Source organism: Miscanthus floridulus, chromosome 4 (assembly GCF_019320115.1).
Source record: "Miscanthus floridulus cultivar M001 chromosome 4, ASM1932011v1, whole genome shotgun sequence".
In the NCBI taxonomy this organism is placed as follows: domain Eukaryota; kingdom Viridiplantae; phylum Streptophyta; class Magnoliopsida; order Poales; family Poaceae; genus Miscanthus; species Miscanthus floridulus.
In genome coordinates, this window is record NC_089583.1 from 24,063,767 (window position 1) to 24,082,533 (window position 18,767).

Genomic DNA, 18,767 nt, shown 5'->3' on the forward strand with positions numbered 1-18,767 from the left:
GACAAGATGATGGGTATCCCCCACCTGGTCGACAAATTTGCCCCTCAGGGCATGTTGGTACGTAATGGCGGCGTTGTCGAGCCCATAAGGCAAGGCCGTAACCTCCGGAGCCTACCGAGCGGCTTCTGATAGATGCGTATGGTAGGGTGGTCGGCGCTGAACCATAGTGTCCAAAGTCAATCCGACAATAGAGAGGCAATCAGTAATCTTCAGACTGACCCAATCAATGGATTCAATCAGGTCGTCGTTGTTGATCTGCCTCCTCTGGTAGCGAGGAAGCGGGCGGCGAGTTGTCGATGAAGGCAACTTCAGAAGTGGTTCCAAGATCGGATCTACAGCCGCAGGAGCAGGGGTGGTCGGCGCAGAATGGATCTGCACTGGCTCGATGAGCTCTCCGACTCCATCAGCGTTGATGATCCACGAGATGGATCCAACCGTGAAGATCTGGCCGGGCTATGGGAGGGACGAAGAGCCTGCGGAAAAAGTCATCTTGTTCGGCAAGGAAACATCACGCACACCCCTACCTGGCGCGTCAACTGTCGACAGAATATCATCGGCAGTCCTCCGAGGGGTATCCCACGAAGGTAGATTGATCGGCAAAGGAGCGCGTGATCAAGAATAAGAAGGCAACAGAGACACACGAGTTATACAGGTTCAGGCCGTCGGTACGATGTAATACCTTACTCCTATGGTCTGTTGGTTTGTATTAGCTATCATATGATATGCCATGATTTTAGAGAGGGTCCCTGCCCGCCTTATATAGTCCGGGAGGCAGGGTTACAAGTCGGTTAGATCTGAGAGATAACCGAAAAGTAATAACTGATTACAGGAATCTTGGGATCATACATATCCTAACAGATCTCGTAGTATCTTTAGGATATCTTCCCGATGTCTTGCGGAAGGCGTCGAGCAGAGTCATGCCTCGTAAGGCTTCTTCTTGTGGGCTGGGCCACCCCTAGGGGCGCAGCCCATGTGGTCTGCCGTGGGTATCCGGGGTCGTACACCCCACAGCCAGCCGTCCCTACCAAACCGTTGGTACAAATGGTAGATTTGTAGCCGCTCCTATAAATCCGATTTGTAGGGATGGTTGGCCAGCCGTCCCTACAAATCCAATTTATAGAGGCATTTTTCAAAAATCACGATTACGGACAAAAAAAATAGCAAAAAATATTAATTTTTTTAATTCAGGGTGGTCCCTACCGGTCAGTCACCCACAGTCTGCCAAGTCGCGACATTTTTTGTATGAAAATCCCGCACTTCATGGACGGTGGGACTCAAACCCGCAACCTCCCTCTCTAGCGTACCCTCCTCTGCCACAGTAACTCACACTCACTTATATTTATATTGGATTTTGCTTCACCACATATTATCCTAAATCGAGTTTCAATTAATTATTTGAGGCCCTAAATGAATTCAAATGAAAAAGTTATCAACTACAAAGTTTCATAACTTTTCAAGATTTACAACTTTCACTTTGGTAGTTTCTCCATCTGAGGTGGTTTACAAAATTTGTATTTCAAATTTAAGAAATTCAAACATAGTTTTTCTTGACAAGATGAATTCAAATCAAAAAGTTGTCAACTACAAAGTTTTATAACTTTTTGAGATCTACAACTTTTATTTTTGTTGTTTGTCCATCCGAGGTCATTTAAAAATTTCAAATTTCAAATTTTTAGAAATTTAAACATAGTTTTCCTTGACAAGATGATTTCGGATCAAAAAGTTGTCAACTACAAAGTTGTATAACTTTTCGGTATCTACAACTTTTATTTTGGTTATTTCTCAATCCAAAGTCGTTTGAAAGATCTAAATTTCAATTTTGAGAAAATCAAACGTAGTTTTCCTTGATAAAATGAATTCAAAAAAAAAGTTGACAACTACAAAGTTCTATAACCTTTCGAGATCTACAACTTTTATTTTGATTATTTATTCATCAAACATAGTGGTAGTAACATTGTTCACAAATTTTACATATCCCTGTTATAGTTTATGAAACTATAAGAGATATGTAAATTTTGTGAACAATGTTACTACCACTTTGTCGGGTGAAAAAATAACCAAAATAAAAGTTGCAGATCTTGATGAGTTCTACAACTTTTATGTTCATGACTTTTTCAGCTGAAATCATTTGATATTTCAAAATATCGTTTGAAGTTGCCATTTTTTGAAATTCAAAATTAAAATAGTTAAAACACAGTCGCATGAAAAAAGATGGACAAAATAATAGCTGTAAGAAGACAATAATTTAATAGATCATGATTTTAGAAAATTTTATGAAAAAATCATCAAATTTAAAGTTTATGTGAGGGATAAAGACTAGTTATAAGTTTTAGCCAGAGATTAAAAAGAGAAATCAGAGTTCTTCAACAATTTTAAAATTGAATTTCAAACACCACTTTAAAGCAGTAAATAATTTCAAATGAAAAAAGTTGTAAATAGCAAAGATTCATGACTTCTTAAGATCTACAACTTTTACTTTGGTCATTTCTCCATCCAAGGTCATTTGAAAAAATTCAAATTTTAGTGCTTAATTTTTACTATTCGGCGTCTATTTGTAGGGGCGGCTCAATATTGAGCAGCGCCTACAAATCGGGTCATTTGTTGGCGCGACTGATAACACCAGAAGCCCTTATAAATGGATTTGTAGGGGCGGCTCATTTGGCCATAATTTGTACCCCTACAAAAAACAGGTGGCGTTGCTACAAATCATTTTTTAGTAGTGTTGTAGTGGCATCACAACAAATTGGCGTAAGCGGCAATAATATTTTTCTCTAGGCACATGCAGCGGTGGATATGTGGTAGAACCGCCCGAGATAACATGCTTTTGGAGGCGCTTGTCTTCATTAGACACTAAGCACACCGAAAGAGAGCTCCATCGAACAATTCCGTCGAGCACACCCCAAGGGAGAACTCGAAACAATCCACGTTTTTACATCTAGAATCCAATAATGAGTACAAGATTACAATACTTAGTCCATTTCATACAATAAGAGTTCTTAGAAATACATTATTATAATACCAAGTTCAGAGTGCAGAATTTAAACAGCGGAATTAAAATAAACATCTAACAATAAGATACAAGGATTTGTCTGTGCCCAGCAGAAGAATCCTCCACACAACAACCACTCCTCAAGCTGCACCTGCAATAGGGGTAAATAAACCCTGAGTACACAATGTACTTGCAAGACTTACCCAACTAGTGGAAATGATTTCCTAACTCCAAAGTATATGATAAGCTTTATGGTTTGTTGGGTTTCCTTTTTGCGAAAAGCATTACTAGTAGTGAATCCTTATGTATGTGTTTTATTAGCAGTCATGATTAGTTCATTAGCTAAACATTCTATGTAAGCACCTATTCTACTTTCAAGCAAGAGTTGAGCAATCTGATCCATTCATCCCCTTTCATCTTCTAGTCCTTACTATGGTGCTAGACCATAGCCAAGTCGTACCGTATCACACAACGATTCATGAACTAATATATCCCAGCTGTGCACCACGAAACACATGCCTTGCTTGTACCCTAGACACAAACAAGACCAACCCACTACTGTCCTATCAAGGGGTCTAGGTCCTCGTCCAAACTTGGACTCCAAGCCCCCACTCCTGAGTCCCGGACTCAGTGTGGTGCTGAGACCTCCACCATCCCTGCCTCTAATCAGTCAGTCCGAAAAGAGTCAGAACCCACGACAAGAGAGCAACGAGCCTTCCCGCTCTCATAAGCAAGTATGTGCTCAGGATAATAAGTATGTGACCTGACTACCATCCACAGAAATGGACAGTCCTTAACCGGCACCGACAGGAAAAATAGTGTAACCAAGCTATGCCCCGTTGGCCATGGGATACAACCTATTACACCCACCAATACCCGTACCATATCCCTTGCTTGGTCTCCATTTCCTTTTACCATTTTATCATGAGAGTAATAATAATCACCTTTTGTGAGTAACGACAGGTTACTCACGCTACCGATAGCCTAAGCATAGCAGCCACTTGACCTATGCTAGTAGGACTCATAGGTAGGTTTATCTATGCATGTAGTTTCAATATAAATCATGTAACGTAAATGCACATCACATATATATATATATATCCAGTGATTATTTAAAATAAGGGTTATGCACCGGGGCTTGCCTTAGGAAGGTGGATTGTCAGCTATGTCAGTCGTTAGTGGCTGTGGGGCTTCCTCCTGTATGAGGACCTCATCCTTGTACTCCTCGATCACCTCCTCATACTCCTACTCTCCAGTGGTCATGAACTCCACCAACTCATTCTCTACATGCATGCAATGATGATGCAACACTTAGTATTTTAGCAACAACAACTCTTAAAATAAGAATACACATGCTAAGCTACTAAGCAAGCTCTAATGACTAAGATACTAAGCTAACTATCATCTTTACCAAGCAAAGTGTTGGGTTCAACTAACAGACACCTTAGCTTTACAAAGGAAGGATATATCTTTATTTCTACTAATGATTTAATGTATATTTGAAAGAAAGAGCATTAACTACCCTTATGTTTAGTTTATTCTAAAACTACAAAAACTACAATGAGCACATAATAATACCACGATGCTGCTATAAATTTCTTAGGGTTAAAGCTATCACCAATCTACCACAAAAATTCCTATAATAATTAACTTAATAATATTGAGCACTCTCAAATAATTTAATAGCTCCTAGTATCAACATGTACATATATGAACTAAATACACTAACAGATAGAGCACAATTTTAGGAATCTAACAAAATTTGTTTCACAATTTTTGGATACCTACATGATTTTATATGATTTACCAAAGATCAGCTCAAAATTAAATTAGAAAACTATTTCTAATTCCTTATGAAAAAAAAATGAATTATCCCGCGTGGCCCACACGCGTGGCCCACGCGACACCGGCCCACGCACGCGAGGTGGGCCACTGCGAGGAAGCCCACGCGCGCCAGCGCTTTTGCAGAAATGCCCCCACGCTATCCTCTATTAACACGACGACTATGCGTACTATTTTTAAAGACAACGTTTATGCAAGAAAACCCTCATATTAACCCGTCTTCGCATCGGAGAGTTCCTCGATGCCCCAGCACTCGCCAGCGTGGCATTAACCAGCACTGGGTCGCTATGCCGGCCAACTAGGGATCCCCTCGACCCACCTAGAGGACCAATGCTCACCTACAGGACAACACGCAACAATGGGCAGCGACTCGGAGACCGGAGACAAAGTAGAGCGACCTCCCCACGTCGGCAGACAACCTGCGATGGCGATGACAACTTTCGATGAGCCATGGCGCTAAAGGAGTAGTAGAGGTAGCAGGTGAGCATCAGTGACTCACCAAGGACCTAGGCCGAGGCGATGGTTTGACCAGAGATGCCCCGAGCAAGGCGGGCCACGTACGTGTGGTGAGCTCGGCGATGAGCCACGGCAGACATGACTATGTCAGCAGCATTGGGATAGTAGTAGGGGTATGGCTCAGGTGCGCGAGGTAAGTCTAGAGGTGCAACCAATTTGGCCCGAGGTGGTCAGATGAGAGCTGCCCTCAGTGATGGGTGGACTTGGCCTTATCGGCACGGTGGTGGGGGAAAGCTCCAAAATTGAAGCTCGACTGAGCACCATTCAAGGTAGGGTAGGGACGGGTAGCTAGGCAGCTGTGTGATGGAGCCAGCAACGCGATGAATCAACTTGAGGTGATCTCTCTCTGATGAATTTAATGGTGTGGATCGATGGTGGCAGCAGAGGGAGAAAGAGAAAGAGAGAGATAGGGCGCGGTAGGTGGGCTCGGCTTGTCCTCACCTTGGCGAGACACGAGCGGTGTGATTAGGACACCCACGTGTAGGCGCTACGAACAAGGTATGCGTGCGTTCGACTAGCGGGGCCCACATGGCCGCAGCGCCATAAATGACAAGGCGATGGTGGCTCCACCATGTGGGCGCGGCAGTGGCGGCCTTGAACTGGGCCAGCAGCGACACAGGAGGTATAGCGGACAGGCGCAGACGCGACAACAATGCGACGGCAGCGGCAGCGTCGTGACGCGAAGCTAGTCGGTAGTGCAGCAATGCGATGGCAGCGTAGTGCGGCCATGGCGGCACCAATGGCGGCAGCATGGGGCAGGGCAACATGGCGGCATAGGATGACCACGCGGGATGTGGCCTTGTGCGCGGCATGGAGTGGCCGCGAGGTGATCGCGTGCACGACGCCAACCATCCCGAGATTATGACATGCATGAATTTTAAAGCGCCTATAAAAACTAAACGGTTGCTTTTGGACCTAAACCATCTTCACCATACTCAAGATGGCATATGAGACTACCAAATCAAGCTATAACACTACACCACCCCGTTAACTCAATCTCTCAAAATAATTTGCTAAACATAGCAATGTCTAGCTATTGACAGACTTGGAAATTTTCTAAGTTTTTGAGCTGAGCTTGATTCCAATTTGTGATTTCTAAGCTAGTGGAAATATTAGCTAGTAATATCATTTTTCGACAGCAATTATTTCACTGTTATCTACAAAGTTTGTACTTCAAACTTTATTTAAGTATCATACACATGTTCTATAGTATTTTTGCTTAATAAAAATTGGTTTTAAACCCTACTTGATGTACCTGAACTATTGAATCAACTTTTGTTTAACATTTTATTAGTCATTTTTAGTTACAAGAAATTCATATACACATCCTATCACATGCATTAACACTTAAACATGATGCTCATGATATGTTTTAGTAAATGATTTAGGGTGTAACACCGAGGGTGTTACAACTCTTGCCCCTTAAACAAAATCTTGTCCTGAGATTTCATGTGAGTGCCTAGTGTAGGAAAAAGGGTAAGAGTGAGCTTTTAACTTAACTATTACCTTGGCACACCGGGGAGAAGATGGGGATAATATTCTAGAATATAACTCTCTAGCTCCCAAGTTGCTTTGTCCTCTGAATGGTTTTGCCACTAGACTTTATAAAATTTCATCACTTTGTTTCTAGTAACTCTCTCTTTTTCATCCAAGATTTTGACATGATGCTCAATATAAGAAAGATCAGGTTGGAGAGGGAGTCCTTCAATTTCCACCACTTCCTTAGGAACTCATAAACACATCTTTAATTGGGAAACATGAAAGACATTATGTACTGCTGACAAAATATCCAGAAGTTGGAGATGATAAGCAACCGCACCACATCGCTCCAAAATCTTATAAGGTCTGACATAACGAGGAGCTAACTTTCCACGAACTCTGAACCGATGCACACCTCTCATCAGGGATACCTTCAAGTACACATGGTTAACAACTTCAAACTACAAGGGCCTTCTTCGCTTGTCCGTATAAGTTTTCTAACGATTCTAAGCTGCCTTCAAATGACTCTGAATAACACTAACTTGCTCTTGAGTTTCTTTGATAAAATCAGGTCCAAAATAACCATGATCACCCACTTCAACCCAGTTAAGAGGTGTTCTATATTTCTTGACATACAAGGCCTCAAAAGGTTCCATACGAATGCTTTCTTGATAGCTATTGTTATAAGAAAACTCAGCTAGAGTCGAGCATTCGTCCCAATTTTCTAAAAAAGAGATGACACAAGCCCTCAACATATCCTCAAGTACCTAATTGACTCTTTCTGTCTGACCATCAGTTTGCGGATGATAAGCTTGAACTTCTGAGGAGATGAGTACCAAGACATTTCTAGAATTGCTCCTAGAACCGAGAGACAAAGACTTGACCCTCTATCAGAAACAATAGTAAGAGGAACTCCATGTAGAGTCACAACCTGATCAGAATACAACTTGGCATACTTCTTGGCTGAATACCTTGTATCTACCGGAGGAAACGAGTGGACTTGGTAAGGCGATCTACAATGATCCAAATAGAGTCATACCCCTTTATCGTGCGGGGCACACCCACAACAAAGTCCATGAAAATATCCTCCCATTTCCAAACAGGAATAGGTAACGGTTGTAGAAATCTAGGTGTACGCATATGATCTGCCTTAACCCATCCACAAATGTCACATTCTGAGATGTATTTGGTAATATCCTGTTTCATATTTGGCCACCAATACAAGTGACGCAAATCATGATACATCTTGTTATTTCTCGGATGAATGGATAATTTGGAGTTGTGGGCCTCATCCAAAATTTTTCTCCTAAGCTCACCACTTGAGGAAACCACCAATCGGTTCTTGAACTTCACCATACCTTGATCATCAACACTGAAATGAGGACCACGCCCTTTGGCAATTAACTTCTTGATATGTGGAATTTCTGAAGCATCTTCCCTTTGCTCTATAATAATTTGCTCAAGTAGATCCAAGACTAGAGCAATATGAGCTAGCATCTCAGCATGGTTGAGAGACAAAGACTCTTCTTCAACTAGATGCGACTTCTGACTTAAGGCATCAGCTACTGCAATAGCTTTTCTAGGATGGTAATGAAACTCTAAATTATAATCCTTGATTAGCTCCAGCCATCTCTATTGCCTTATGTTCAGCTCGGACTGAGTGAAAATATATTTGAGGCTCTTGTGATCCGTATAAATATGCACTTTATTTCCCAATAAATAATGCCTCCAAATTTTTAGAACGTGCACCACAGCAGCCAGCTCTAAATCATGGGTGGGATAATTCACCTCATACTTTTTCAGCTGGCGTGAAGCATAAGCTATCACACGTCCATCCTGCATAAGCACGCATCCCAATCCAGTCATTGAGGCATCACAATACACATCAAATGGACCTATCAATATCTGGTTGGGCGAGAACAGAAGCCATGCCTAAGAAAATGCTTCAGAGCTTGGAAAGCTTCTTCACAAGCCAGGCTCCATACAAACTTGACATCTTTCTGGAGCAACTTGGTCATTGGTTGGGCTATTTTGGAGAAGTCTGGAATGAAGCGCTGATAATAACCAGTAAGACCAAGGAACTAATGGATCTGATGCACTGACTTTGGAGACTTCCAATTTAACACATCTTGCACCTTGCTTGGGTCCACAGAGATACCCTCAGGTGCCAGAACATGTCCCAAAAATTGCACTCGATTTAACCAAAATTCACACTTGCTGAATTTGGCATACAACTTATGTTCCCTTAATCGAGTCAGTACTATCCGAAGATGTTGTGCATTCTCTTCTTTGTTCTTGGAGTATATCAAAATGTCATCAATGAACACCCCTACAAACTTATTCAAATATGGCATGAAGACTGAATTCATGAGATACATGAAGAATGCAGGAGCATTGGTGAGACCAAAGGACATGACTAGGTATTTATACAACCCATATCTAGTAAAGAAAGTTGTCTTTGTTATATCTTGTGGTCTGGTCTTAATTTGATGATAACCCGAATGAAGATCAATCTTTGAAAACACTTTTGCACCAGCCAACTGATCGAATAAAGTATCAATACGAGGTAAATGATACTTGTTCTTAATGATTACCGCATTGAGAGGGCTGATAATCCATATACATCCGAAGAGTGTCGTCCTTCTTCTTCACAAAAATAGCTGGACAATCCCATGGTGAAGAGCTAGGATGGATAAAGCCCTTCTCCAATAATTCCTCTAACCGCTTCTTCATTTCTGCTAGTTCTTTAGGAGCTATGCGGTAGGGACGCCGTGAAATAGGTGCAGTGCTAGGTTCTAACTTAATAGTAAACTCCATGTCCCTATTCGGTGGCAACCCAGATAGATCTTTAGGAAAGATATCCGGAAACACACAGACCACAGGAATAGAAGCAAGATCAAGAGAAGCTTCAACATAAGCAACAACTGGTAAGGCTAGATCTGAGGGCATAAGGAGAGACATCCTATTCTCAGAAAAAGGAAGCAGTAACTCAACAACTCTCTGTTTAAGGTTCAAGACTACCCCATAAACTCGCAACCAGTTTATGCCTAGAATTGCATCTATGCCTTGCCTAGACAGCACCATGAACTGGAGGCGGTAAGTGTGAGTGACTAGCACTAATCTGACTGTGTCCGTCCGAGTATTAACGCACAATTGCGTACCTGGAGTACTGATTCTATAGGCAATAGGAATAGCCATAAGAGATATGTTGTGCCTCTGTGCAAACCCCATGCTCATGAATGAATATGATGCACCAGAATCAAACAACACGTATGCTGGGTGGGAATCAATGGTAAACATACCAGCCATCACAGGTTCATTCTACAAAATGTCCTCAGCCTTAGTGAAGTTGACTTGTCCAGAGCGGCTTACGAGCACCTTCTTCTTGATAATCGTCCTCTTGACCAGACGGGAGTTGGCTGAAGGCTAGGAAGACTGTGCAGGCTGGTTCTATGGACACTCCCGAGCATAGTGGCCCTACTTGCCATACTTAAAACAAGCACCAGACTTGTTCCCCTGTCCTTGACGAGACGGAACCTGCTGTCCCTAAGGCTGCTGTTGCACCTGCTGAGTAGGTGCATGATACTGGGTGGGAGGTGCCTGGTAAGCCATGCTGAGACTGACGGGATGGCTGTCCACCTGGAGAGTGATAGGACATCCTCCTAACAACCTGCACCTTCTGAGCCTGTGGGTGACTAGAAGATCCAGTGATCACCCGCTTGCGCTTCCACTCCGCCTGAGAATCACGCTGAAAGTCCCTCCATAGCAATGGCTGCATTTATCAAAGCACCAAAAGTCTTATTTCCCCCAGTGTACAGCTCCTTTTGCAAGATGCAAGAGAGGCCGCGGTAGAAACGGTCCCTCTTCTTCTCATCAATGTCTATATGGGTCCCAGCATACTATGTAAGATGGTTGAACTTGTTCACATAATCCATCACAGTCATACTCTCTTGCTTCATATCCAGGAACTTAGTCAATTCCTTGTTCAGCAAACCAGGGGAAATATAGTACTCATGGAAAGCTGTGGTAAACTCCTGCCAAGTCACACGGTGGTCCGCCGGCTGCATGGCAATGAAAGTATCCCACCACGCACTGGCAGACCCTAGAAGCTGCTGTGCGACAAAGCGCACCTTCTGCTCTTTAGTCACAGTGAGCAGTTGAAACTTCTGCTCCAGAATACGAAGCCAATGCTCCGCATCCAGAGGCTCAGCAGTTGGCGTGAACGTGGGCGGGTGTGTCTTCAGGAAGTCCTGGTAGGAACAGGGCCCCGTGGGAGCGCGGGCACCACCCCCGTTCCCGCCGTTGCCACCGGGTCCTCCACTGGGCGAAGCCACCAATAGCCTAGGCAAGCATCTCCAAGGCATGAGCTGACTCGCGCCGAGCAGCCATCATCTCCGCATGGGTCATCGGAGGTGGTGGTGGCGGAGGAGAAGCCAGAAGTGGGGCATCTTGGCTGTCCCATTGGTAAGATAAGATCATATTTTCTATTTTTGAGCTAATTAAGATGCCAAGTTAGTTAACCATACTTAAGTAGAACAAAGGGTAGAAATACCCACTTAATTTTTTTTGTCTGTTCTAGCCACGAACTGGTCATAGAAATCCTTCTTATTTGTACCGTCGATCTGTGGCTAGAACCTAATAGTGGTACCGATGGATTTATTACACCATCCGTTCATAATCGTTTGTCCACTATAGATACGCGGTCTGTTGTTACAAACCGACGGTGAAATGAAGCATTTTCCGAAGACAAAGATGAATATCGATGGTGGCATGCTTTTATGAATTGTGACAATATTTAGGTGACAAACTAGTTTCATTTTTCATATCCATCTGTACTGCTCGTTAACACAATACTCCATAATAAACTCAAGCGATCCAGCATGCAAGCATGGCGTGCATGCCGATGAATCGTGCACTCCATAATAAAACTGTACAAGCAGAGGTCCGTCGTTGCTTTTGGACCGATGTCGATGCTAGCTTCAACGAATCGTGTAACTTGATTTATGCCAAGCTAGTAACTTGATCCAAGATACTGCTGCGGCTGCAATGCAATGCCATGGTAAAACACAGATTACAGTACCATGATTATTATCCAATCACACAGCATAAAACCATAGACCGAAGGAAAAGAAGAAAAAAAACAGCCAGAAATCTAGATGACCACACACAAGATGATAATTCACAAAAAAACATACAAGCCCTGCAGATTGCACTGCTACACACCAAACATTACCCATGCACCACGCGCTAGCTTTCGGCCTCAAACTTTTCCAAGAACGGGCGCGAAGAAGTAGATGTCGTCGAGCCGGTCGTTGGTCGGCGAGTTGCCGCCATACACCAGCATCCCTGGCCGGCCGTCCTTCTCCCCCGCCGCGAACGCGCACCACCCGCGAGGCCCCGGGTGGTGCTGCTCGGCCTCCGCCTTGTCGTCGTCCACCAGCCGCGTCCACGCGCCGGTCTCCGTGTCGAGCGCGAACGCCTCGGCCGAGAACTTGCCGGCGCCGAGGTGGCCGAGGTCACTGGGATCCACCTCGCCACCGAACAGCACCACATGCCTCCCGATCCCCGCGGCGCAGAACACGCTCCGGGGACTGGGACGGTCGCCCGTGGTCTCCACCACAGCCCACGCCCGGGTGGCCGGGTCGTAGCAGTGCACGTCGTCCAGCTCCTCCTCCCCCGAGAACCCGTACACCACCCACACCTTCCCACCGGAGGCAACGGCCAGCCCAGGCCCGCCGCGCGGGCGGCACGCCTCCCCCGGCGACGGCAGCTCCTCCCACCGCCCCGCCGCCACGTCGTACGCCCACAGGTCGTTCAGGCGCCCGGCGTCGCCGCACCCGCCGAACACGTACACCCGCCCGGCGTCCGCGTCGGCAACCATGGAGTGGTAGCTCCGGTGCGGCGGCCCGCCGTCGGCGCCAGGAGGAGAGGAGCGTCCACGCCCGCGTCGCCGTGTCGAAGGCGTAGAGCTCGTTCAGCTCCTTGTGCTCCAGGTCCCGCCCGCCGAACGTGTACACCGTGCCGCCCACGGCCGCCATGGTCACCCCCACGCGCGGCGGGGGCACGTCGCCCGTGGCGTCGAGGGCGGACCAGGTCTGGGTGTCGAGGTCGAACGCGTACATGATGCTGTCCACCGGCACGCGCGGGGTGAACTCGCCGCCGAATGAGTAGGCCGCGTGCCCGACCAGCGTGATGGCGTGGGAGCTTCTTGCTCCCGGACCGGCACCCTTCTGCTCCATCTGCGTGGATTTTACAAGCATTGCAATTGCACGCATAAGTGAGAACATGAACATCCATAGTCAATCTCGCCTGATCATTTAATTTCACAAAGAAGTAAAGCTCAAGCATGCCACCCCAAACGAAAATGGAGGCTTAAATTTTGCAGAAATGGAAACAAAATTTCTAAAAAGTGTGGCATGCTTGTGATTTGGTTCAGATCATGTGACTAAACAATTGGCTGTAGCTAGCCATCTCAAATCTGCAGGTAGATCTGGTAACAGTGACCCTACGACTGCAAGGTTTTGGCCTAATATTAGCTGAAATCTGCAGGTCCAAATAATAGGAATTTGCTGGCTCTCAAACTTTTGGTCTAAAATCATCTGAAACTCTGAAAACTGCTGGTGCAGCAGAAGTTGCAACGCTCATGGCAACTGGGGAGTTGGGGGTGGGGATACAGCTGCAAAAGAAGCTGTTGAACTGGAGCACAACTTCAGCATCACCGGCTTCCATGTCAACAGGCCTTTGACATCAGGAAGACGAAGATCCATTGAAGACAGAGTTGAAATTCCCTCGTCAACGCCACCCCACCATTGTAGATTATTAGATCAGAGAGGATTCCCCCACAATCCGAATGGGTGGATTCCAGCTAAACAAGACCGAAAGCGTTGCTATCACCGACTGATCCCAATTCCCAACTCACTTGCAAACTTCATGCAAGGAGACCTTGCAAAACTCAAGAAACAAACAAATCTTTCCTCGAATCAAAGTCAACCCTAAATCCGATTCAAACATCAGAAACGTCTCCAAGAAAGCTGCACTTGCTAGTGAGAATCCGACGGAACAATAAGATCATAAATAATATCGGGGTAGTAAGAGGAAGGCTAGGGAAGCAGACCTTCGCCCAGGTTCCTGCCATTGACGCTCCCACAAAGCTCTGCCCTCTGCTTCCTCTGCTCTCCCGTGCTGTGGTCTGAGACTGGGAGGTCCCTTCCCTTGGAGTCGCTTTTGAGGTGCGGTGCGGTGCAGTGCAGAGCAGAGGATGGTGGCATCCTCGTCACATGCTGACATGCAGGAGCAGAGCAGCATGAATCTGACCAAGTGACCAATGCCCCCGGGTACAATTTTCAATTCAGCCACGAATCTGACCATTTGTTTTTGGGTTCAAAACTTCTCAGAGGATGTCTGTCTCTTTGCTTATGTATTGTATAATAATAATAATTGTCGATTTTGACGTAGACATCAGGTAGTTTGTGGGGCAGGTGTCCACCGGAGGTGACGTGCGTTGCTGCACGGACAAGTGCCCAATGACTTGTACTATAAAGTATGGGTCGTGGGTCTGAATCCAGCCAGACAGCCAGTGTAAAACAAAGAGTACTACGGTTTTATCTCCAATTCCAAGAGTGCCATTGTTTCAATTTTAACGATGTAGGTTAGCGTCTGGCCTTTGGCCTCTGGGAGTGGACAAGGCCTACAACTCCCCTTCACCTATATTATTACATCTCAGCTCAGCAGCAGAGCTCCCGTTGGCCTGTGGGAACGGAAAAGGCCTGCTAAGTGCTCACTCACTGCAGGCAGCCGCTCTGGTCAGTGGGAGTTGGTGGCAAGCGCCACACTTTCACCAGTCACCACCCAACTGGGTATGCTAAAATAACACCCCCGCCTGCTAAGATCTTTTGTTTGCTTTGTATGATGTATGAAAGCTGGACGTGAGTTAAAATAGGGCACACAAAGGAGGTTTAAGAATTCCATTGACATAAAGAAAAGTCATACTTTGTTGTTGTTGTTGGAATTGAAAGAAATTAACTCTATATTATATCACTTGTGCACACAGCACTCAACCAAATGAAATGTCATCATCATATCACCTTTGGGTGACATGGACAAATAAGAAAAGAAAATTTGAGCCAATGAGTTTCTTCTCTTAGGTAGGCTTCCGATATTTTCACTCACATAAAAACAATGCCATGTATTTGCCTACAACAGTGCCACCGTATATATAAACCAGATTACGGATGTGTGCGTCGTTATATGAAGTGCTGAGATTGAAATGGTGTGTAATTAGTGCTATGGTCAGTACTCAAAACGTTGGTATTTAGAGTACCTGTATGTTTGAGGAGCTCAAAATATGAAATCATGGAGCTAGCCCCCTGTCCCTATTCTCTATGGAACTAGAAGAGTTGATGGGTCAAAGTAGTTGCAAAAGTCTCTAAGATAGTAAAACCCTATCTCCATTTGTAATCTCCGACGACCTTATGAAAATATCATGAGACGACTTTATACCATATCTATGGCCTTTTAGCCTTTCCCAGGTCCCTGCATAACCCATAAGAACTTTTTCACTTAACTCTACGAGGGTATATGAACTACGGATTTAGGACCTAGTTGGATCCGATAGATCCTAATAGTTAGTTAGCTAATAGCTCATATCTAATATTATCTGCTATTATCCAGTTTGGTCCAACTAGTAAGATACGATTGTTGCTTGGGTAATAGCTAACAATTACCTAGACTACTAGCTAGACCTGTTTGGATCTAAAGAGCCACTCATGCTGAGCATGATTTTAGAAAAAAATTTGAAATATCTTTTCATATAGGCTGAGATAAAATATTTTTGAGGTTAGACCAGTTGTGATTTTTAATTTCATAAAATTTCCAAAAAAAAAACTATTTGTTACTTGTTTTACTTCCTTAAAATATCAACAAAGTCCAATTTATCCTTCAAATGGAATGTAGTGTCACGTCGGAAAAGATCGTGGTCCAACTTTATACAACTTTCATTAAGGCCTTGTTTAAATTCATGGTGTAAAGTTTGGGGTGTCACATCAGGTGCTACATGGGGGTGTCGTATGGAATGTTCGGATACTAATAAAAAAATAAATTACAGAATCCGTCAGTAATCCGCGAGATGAATTTATTAAGCCTAATTAATCCATCATTAGCACATGTGTTACTGTAGCGCCACGTTGTCAAATCATGCACTAATTAGGCTTAAAAAATTCGTCTCGCAAATTAGTTGGAAACTGTGCAATTAGTTATTTTTTAGCCTATATTTAATATTCCATACATATGTCCAAATATTCGATGACACAGAGAGTAAACTTTAGGGGGAAGAACTAGACAAGGCCTAAAATTACAAATTACAAAGAGGGAAAAGTCAGGTTTTATGAATGCGTGGAGAAAATGAAAATCGAAGAATCACGAAAGCGGAGGAGAAAAGCCTTTTTCCGTTATTACTCCGTACTTCACAACTCAGGCCCAATCGGCAGATACAATTGGGCCGAGGCTACCGGAGCCCAGACGTGTCCTCACCAACGGCTCTTTCTCTCTCCCTTCCCCTTCTGCAGATTCCAACGGTCAAATCATCCCCGTCTCTCTCTAGAAAAAATCTGCGGAATCAATCACAATCCCACGCGCAGGCGCAGCGCAGAGAGGCGAGTGAGGGCATGGCCAGGAGAGGAGCGGCGGCGAGGGGCACCTGGAGGCCAAGGAGGAAACCCTCGCCCGCGCAACCGGACGCCGACCGCGACGGCGACGGCGATGCCACAGAAGGCGGCCGCCCGCCGCCAAACGTAATAGGAGCTGCCGCCGCCGGCGGCGTGTTCTTCTGCTGCTACCTGCTCCGGTCCCTCTGCCCGCGCAGCAAGGGTCGCACCTACATCGGCTTCACGGTGAACCCGCGCCGCCGGATCCGGCAGCACAACGGCGAGATCGTCAGCGGCGCGTGGCGGACCCGGCGCGGCCGGCCCTGGGAAATGGTGCTCTGCATCTACGGCTTCCCCTCCAACATCGCCGCCCTCCAGGTACGCTGCTCCTCGACCTAGCCCGGTCTCTGCCTCTGCCTTCTCGAACGGAAATCTTGCTATGTTCTATTGCTGATCTGAAGAGCTCTGTTTCGTGGCGTGCGCTCTGCAGTTCGAGTGGGCGTGGCAGCACCCGACGGAGTCCCTCGCCGTGCGCAAGGCCGCCGCCGAATTCAAGTCGCTCAGCGGCATCGGCAACAAGGTCAAGCTCGCGTACACCATGCTCAACCTCCCCTCATGGGAAAAGTAAGCAAAAGCCCCGTCCTTTATCTCTGATATCCGTTCCTATCTCTCCATTTCTTGGCTATTCATGGTATACTGACATGGAATGTGATGCTGTGTCGTCAGCCTGAACTTGACGGTGAACTTCTTCTCCTCGAAGAACACCAAGTTCAGCGCCGGCTGCCCGTCGCTGCCGAGCCAGATGAAGACTGCCGTCTGCGCGATGGAGGATCTGCAGTGCCAGGCTGACAGCCCGTCGTCTGAGGAGGATGGCAATGACATCCGTGAGGAGCCCCAAGATAATGACGAAGAACCGTCTGATTCGCCTCTCCGAGATGGATACTCCTATTCTGACCATTGTTTCCAGCAACCGTCCTCTGATGATCAAGTGCAGCCAATGGACGAGCAAACAAGAGCTGCTGGTTCTGATGTCGAGGATGACCTAGTTGACGAGTTCGCTCCTCCAATGGAAAGGAGCGAAATCCTTGACACAAGGAGAGAACTGAATGGACCAAGAACATCGCCTCTGTGTTCCTTGAGCCCGTGCAGCGACGATGACGGATTGGAAGAAGGGACAGGACTGATGTCTCCGTTATTGATGCCCAATGCTAGTTCAGATGATGGTGATGGCCGCCATATCCTTGATGGAAACCATGTGGTAGACTTGGTTACCCCGACTCCAGTAGGCCAGCCCCGGAGAAGAGACTGCATTTCCAGCATTTGCCCAAAGATCATTGATCTGACGTCCTCGCCTATTGTCATTCAGTTGTAGCGCCTTGCTGCATTGCAGTATACTAAGTGTATCTTGTAAATTGTAATAGTGACACTTTTAACTGTCATACCATGAATAAGTTAAAGAGTATGAGACAGATAAGCACAGGATCATGAACATTCTTGTGCAAAGAGTATTTCTATTCAGCAAGGCATATGAATGGAAGTATCTATCATAACTCTCAATTAAGATGAGACTGCATTGCTGGTTCTTTTTTTTTTTAGGGAAGCATTGCTGTTTTCTTGAAAGAAAGCTACCATGGATACATTTTTTTAGTGTTCTAAGTAGAGATTGTACCGAATTATGACTTTTTCTGTGACATGATGTTTTTTCCTTTACAGTTCATTTTGTTTCAGGTGACCAACCTACACAGATACATCAAGCAAGAAGGTCCAGTCTAGTTTCCAACCATAGTACTTATCATACATCAACATTTTCAGATTTAATGCATTTTTCTATTTGATACGCCTTCTTGTATAGTGCTGCAATTGCAGAACCATACCAATTTTTTTTGCAAGTATAACTGAGCTTCAAACAATGTGGGGTTTGTTCAACCGTTTTACACGGTTGTTCATCGATGCAGTCGATACAAGAGAAACTGTACCAAACTTTTTTACACGAGAGGTCGGGTTCTCTTTTTTTTTTCAAAATTAAAATTCTATTGCATCACAAACAGGTACATATATGGGGTGAAGACTGCCCAATCCAAATGTTCCAGTACTTGATTGATATTACATATCGGCGTATTGAGCTAATACATAGTAAGAGTGACGACGAGTTTGGAATCTTAGCATGTCTTGCCACGTTTACAAGTGTATCAGTTGTCTTGTTTGATGCTCTGCCAATCTTGATAACACACAAACTTCTCGCTTGAATGATTGCTTGGAATTCAGAGAGTAGTCCAACGAACCAGCACAAAACGCATCGG

General features: G+C 45.2%; 1 protein-coding gene and 1 pseudogene across 1 annotated transcript; one reads left to right on the forward strand and one right to left on the reverse strand.

The window, feature by feature from the left end:
* Positions 1–11,800: 11,800 nt before the first annotated feature.
* Positions 11,801–14,097, reverse strand: LOC136551161 (thiohydroximate-O-sulfate sulfur/sulfate-lyase (nitrile-forming) NSP5-like; annotated as a pseudogene).
* A 2,318-nt stretch (positions 14,098–16,415) lies between these two features.
* LOC136551162 (uncharacterized) lies at positions 16,416–18,012 on the forward strand. The gene is made up of 3 exons (XM_066542745.1): positions 16,416–16,845; positions 16,958–17,091; positions 17,194–18,012. Exons 1-3 carry the CDS (start codon positions 16,489–16,491, stop codon positions 17,837–17,839), a joined length of 1,137 nt encoding a protein of 378 aa, XP_066398842.1. The 5' UTR covers positions 16,416–16,488; the 3' UTR covers positions 17,840–18,012.
* The last annotated feature ends 755 nt before the right edge of the window (positions 18,013–18,767 follow it).

What these genes read in the sequence shown, in the direction of transcription:
- LOC136551162 (XM_066542745.1), top strand. Translation starts at nt 16,489, where the DNA reads ATGGCCAGGAGAGGAGCGGCGGCGAGGGGCACCTGGAGGCCAAGGAGG. An exon ending in CCAACATCGCCGCCCTCCAG is followed by an intron (nt 16,846 to 16,957) that starts GTACGCTGCTCC and finishes TGCGCTCTGCAG; the next exon opens with TTCGAGTGGGCGTGGCAGCA. An exon ending in AACCTCCCCTCATGGGAAAA is followed by an intron (nt 17,092 to 17,193) that starts GTAAGCAAAAGC and finishes CTGTGTCGTCAG; the next exon opens with CCTGAACTTGACGGTGAACT.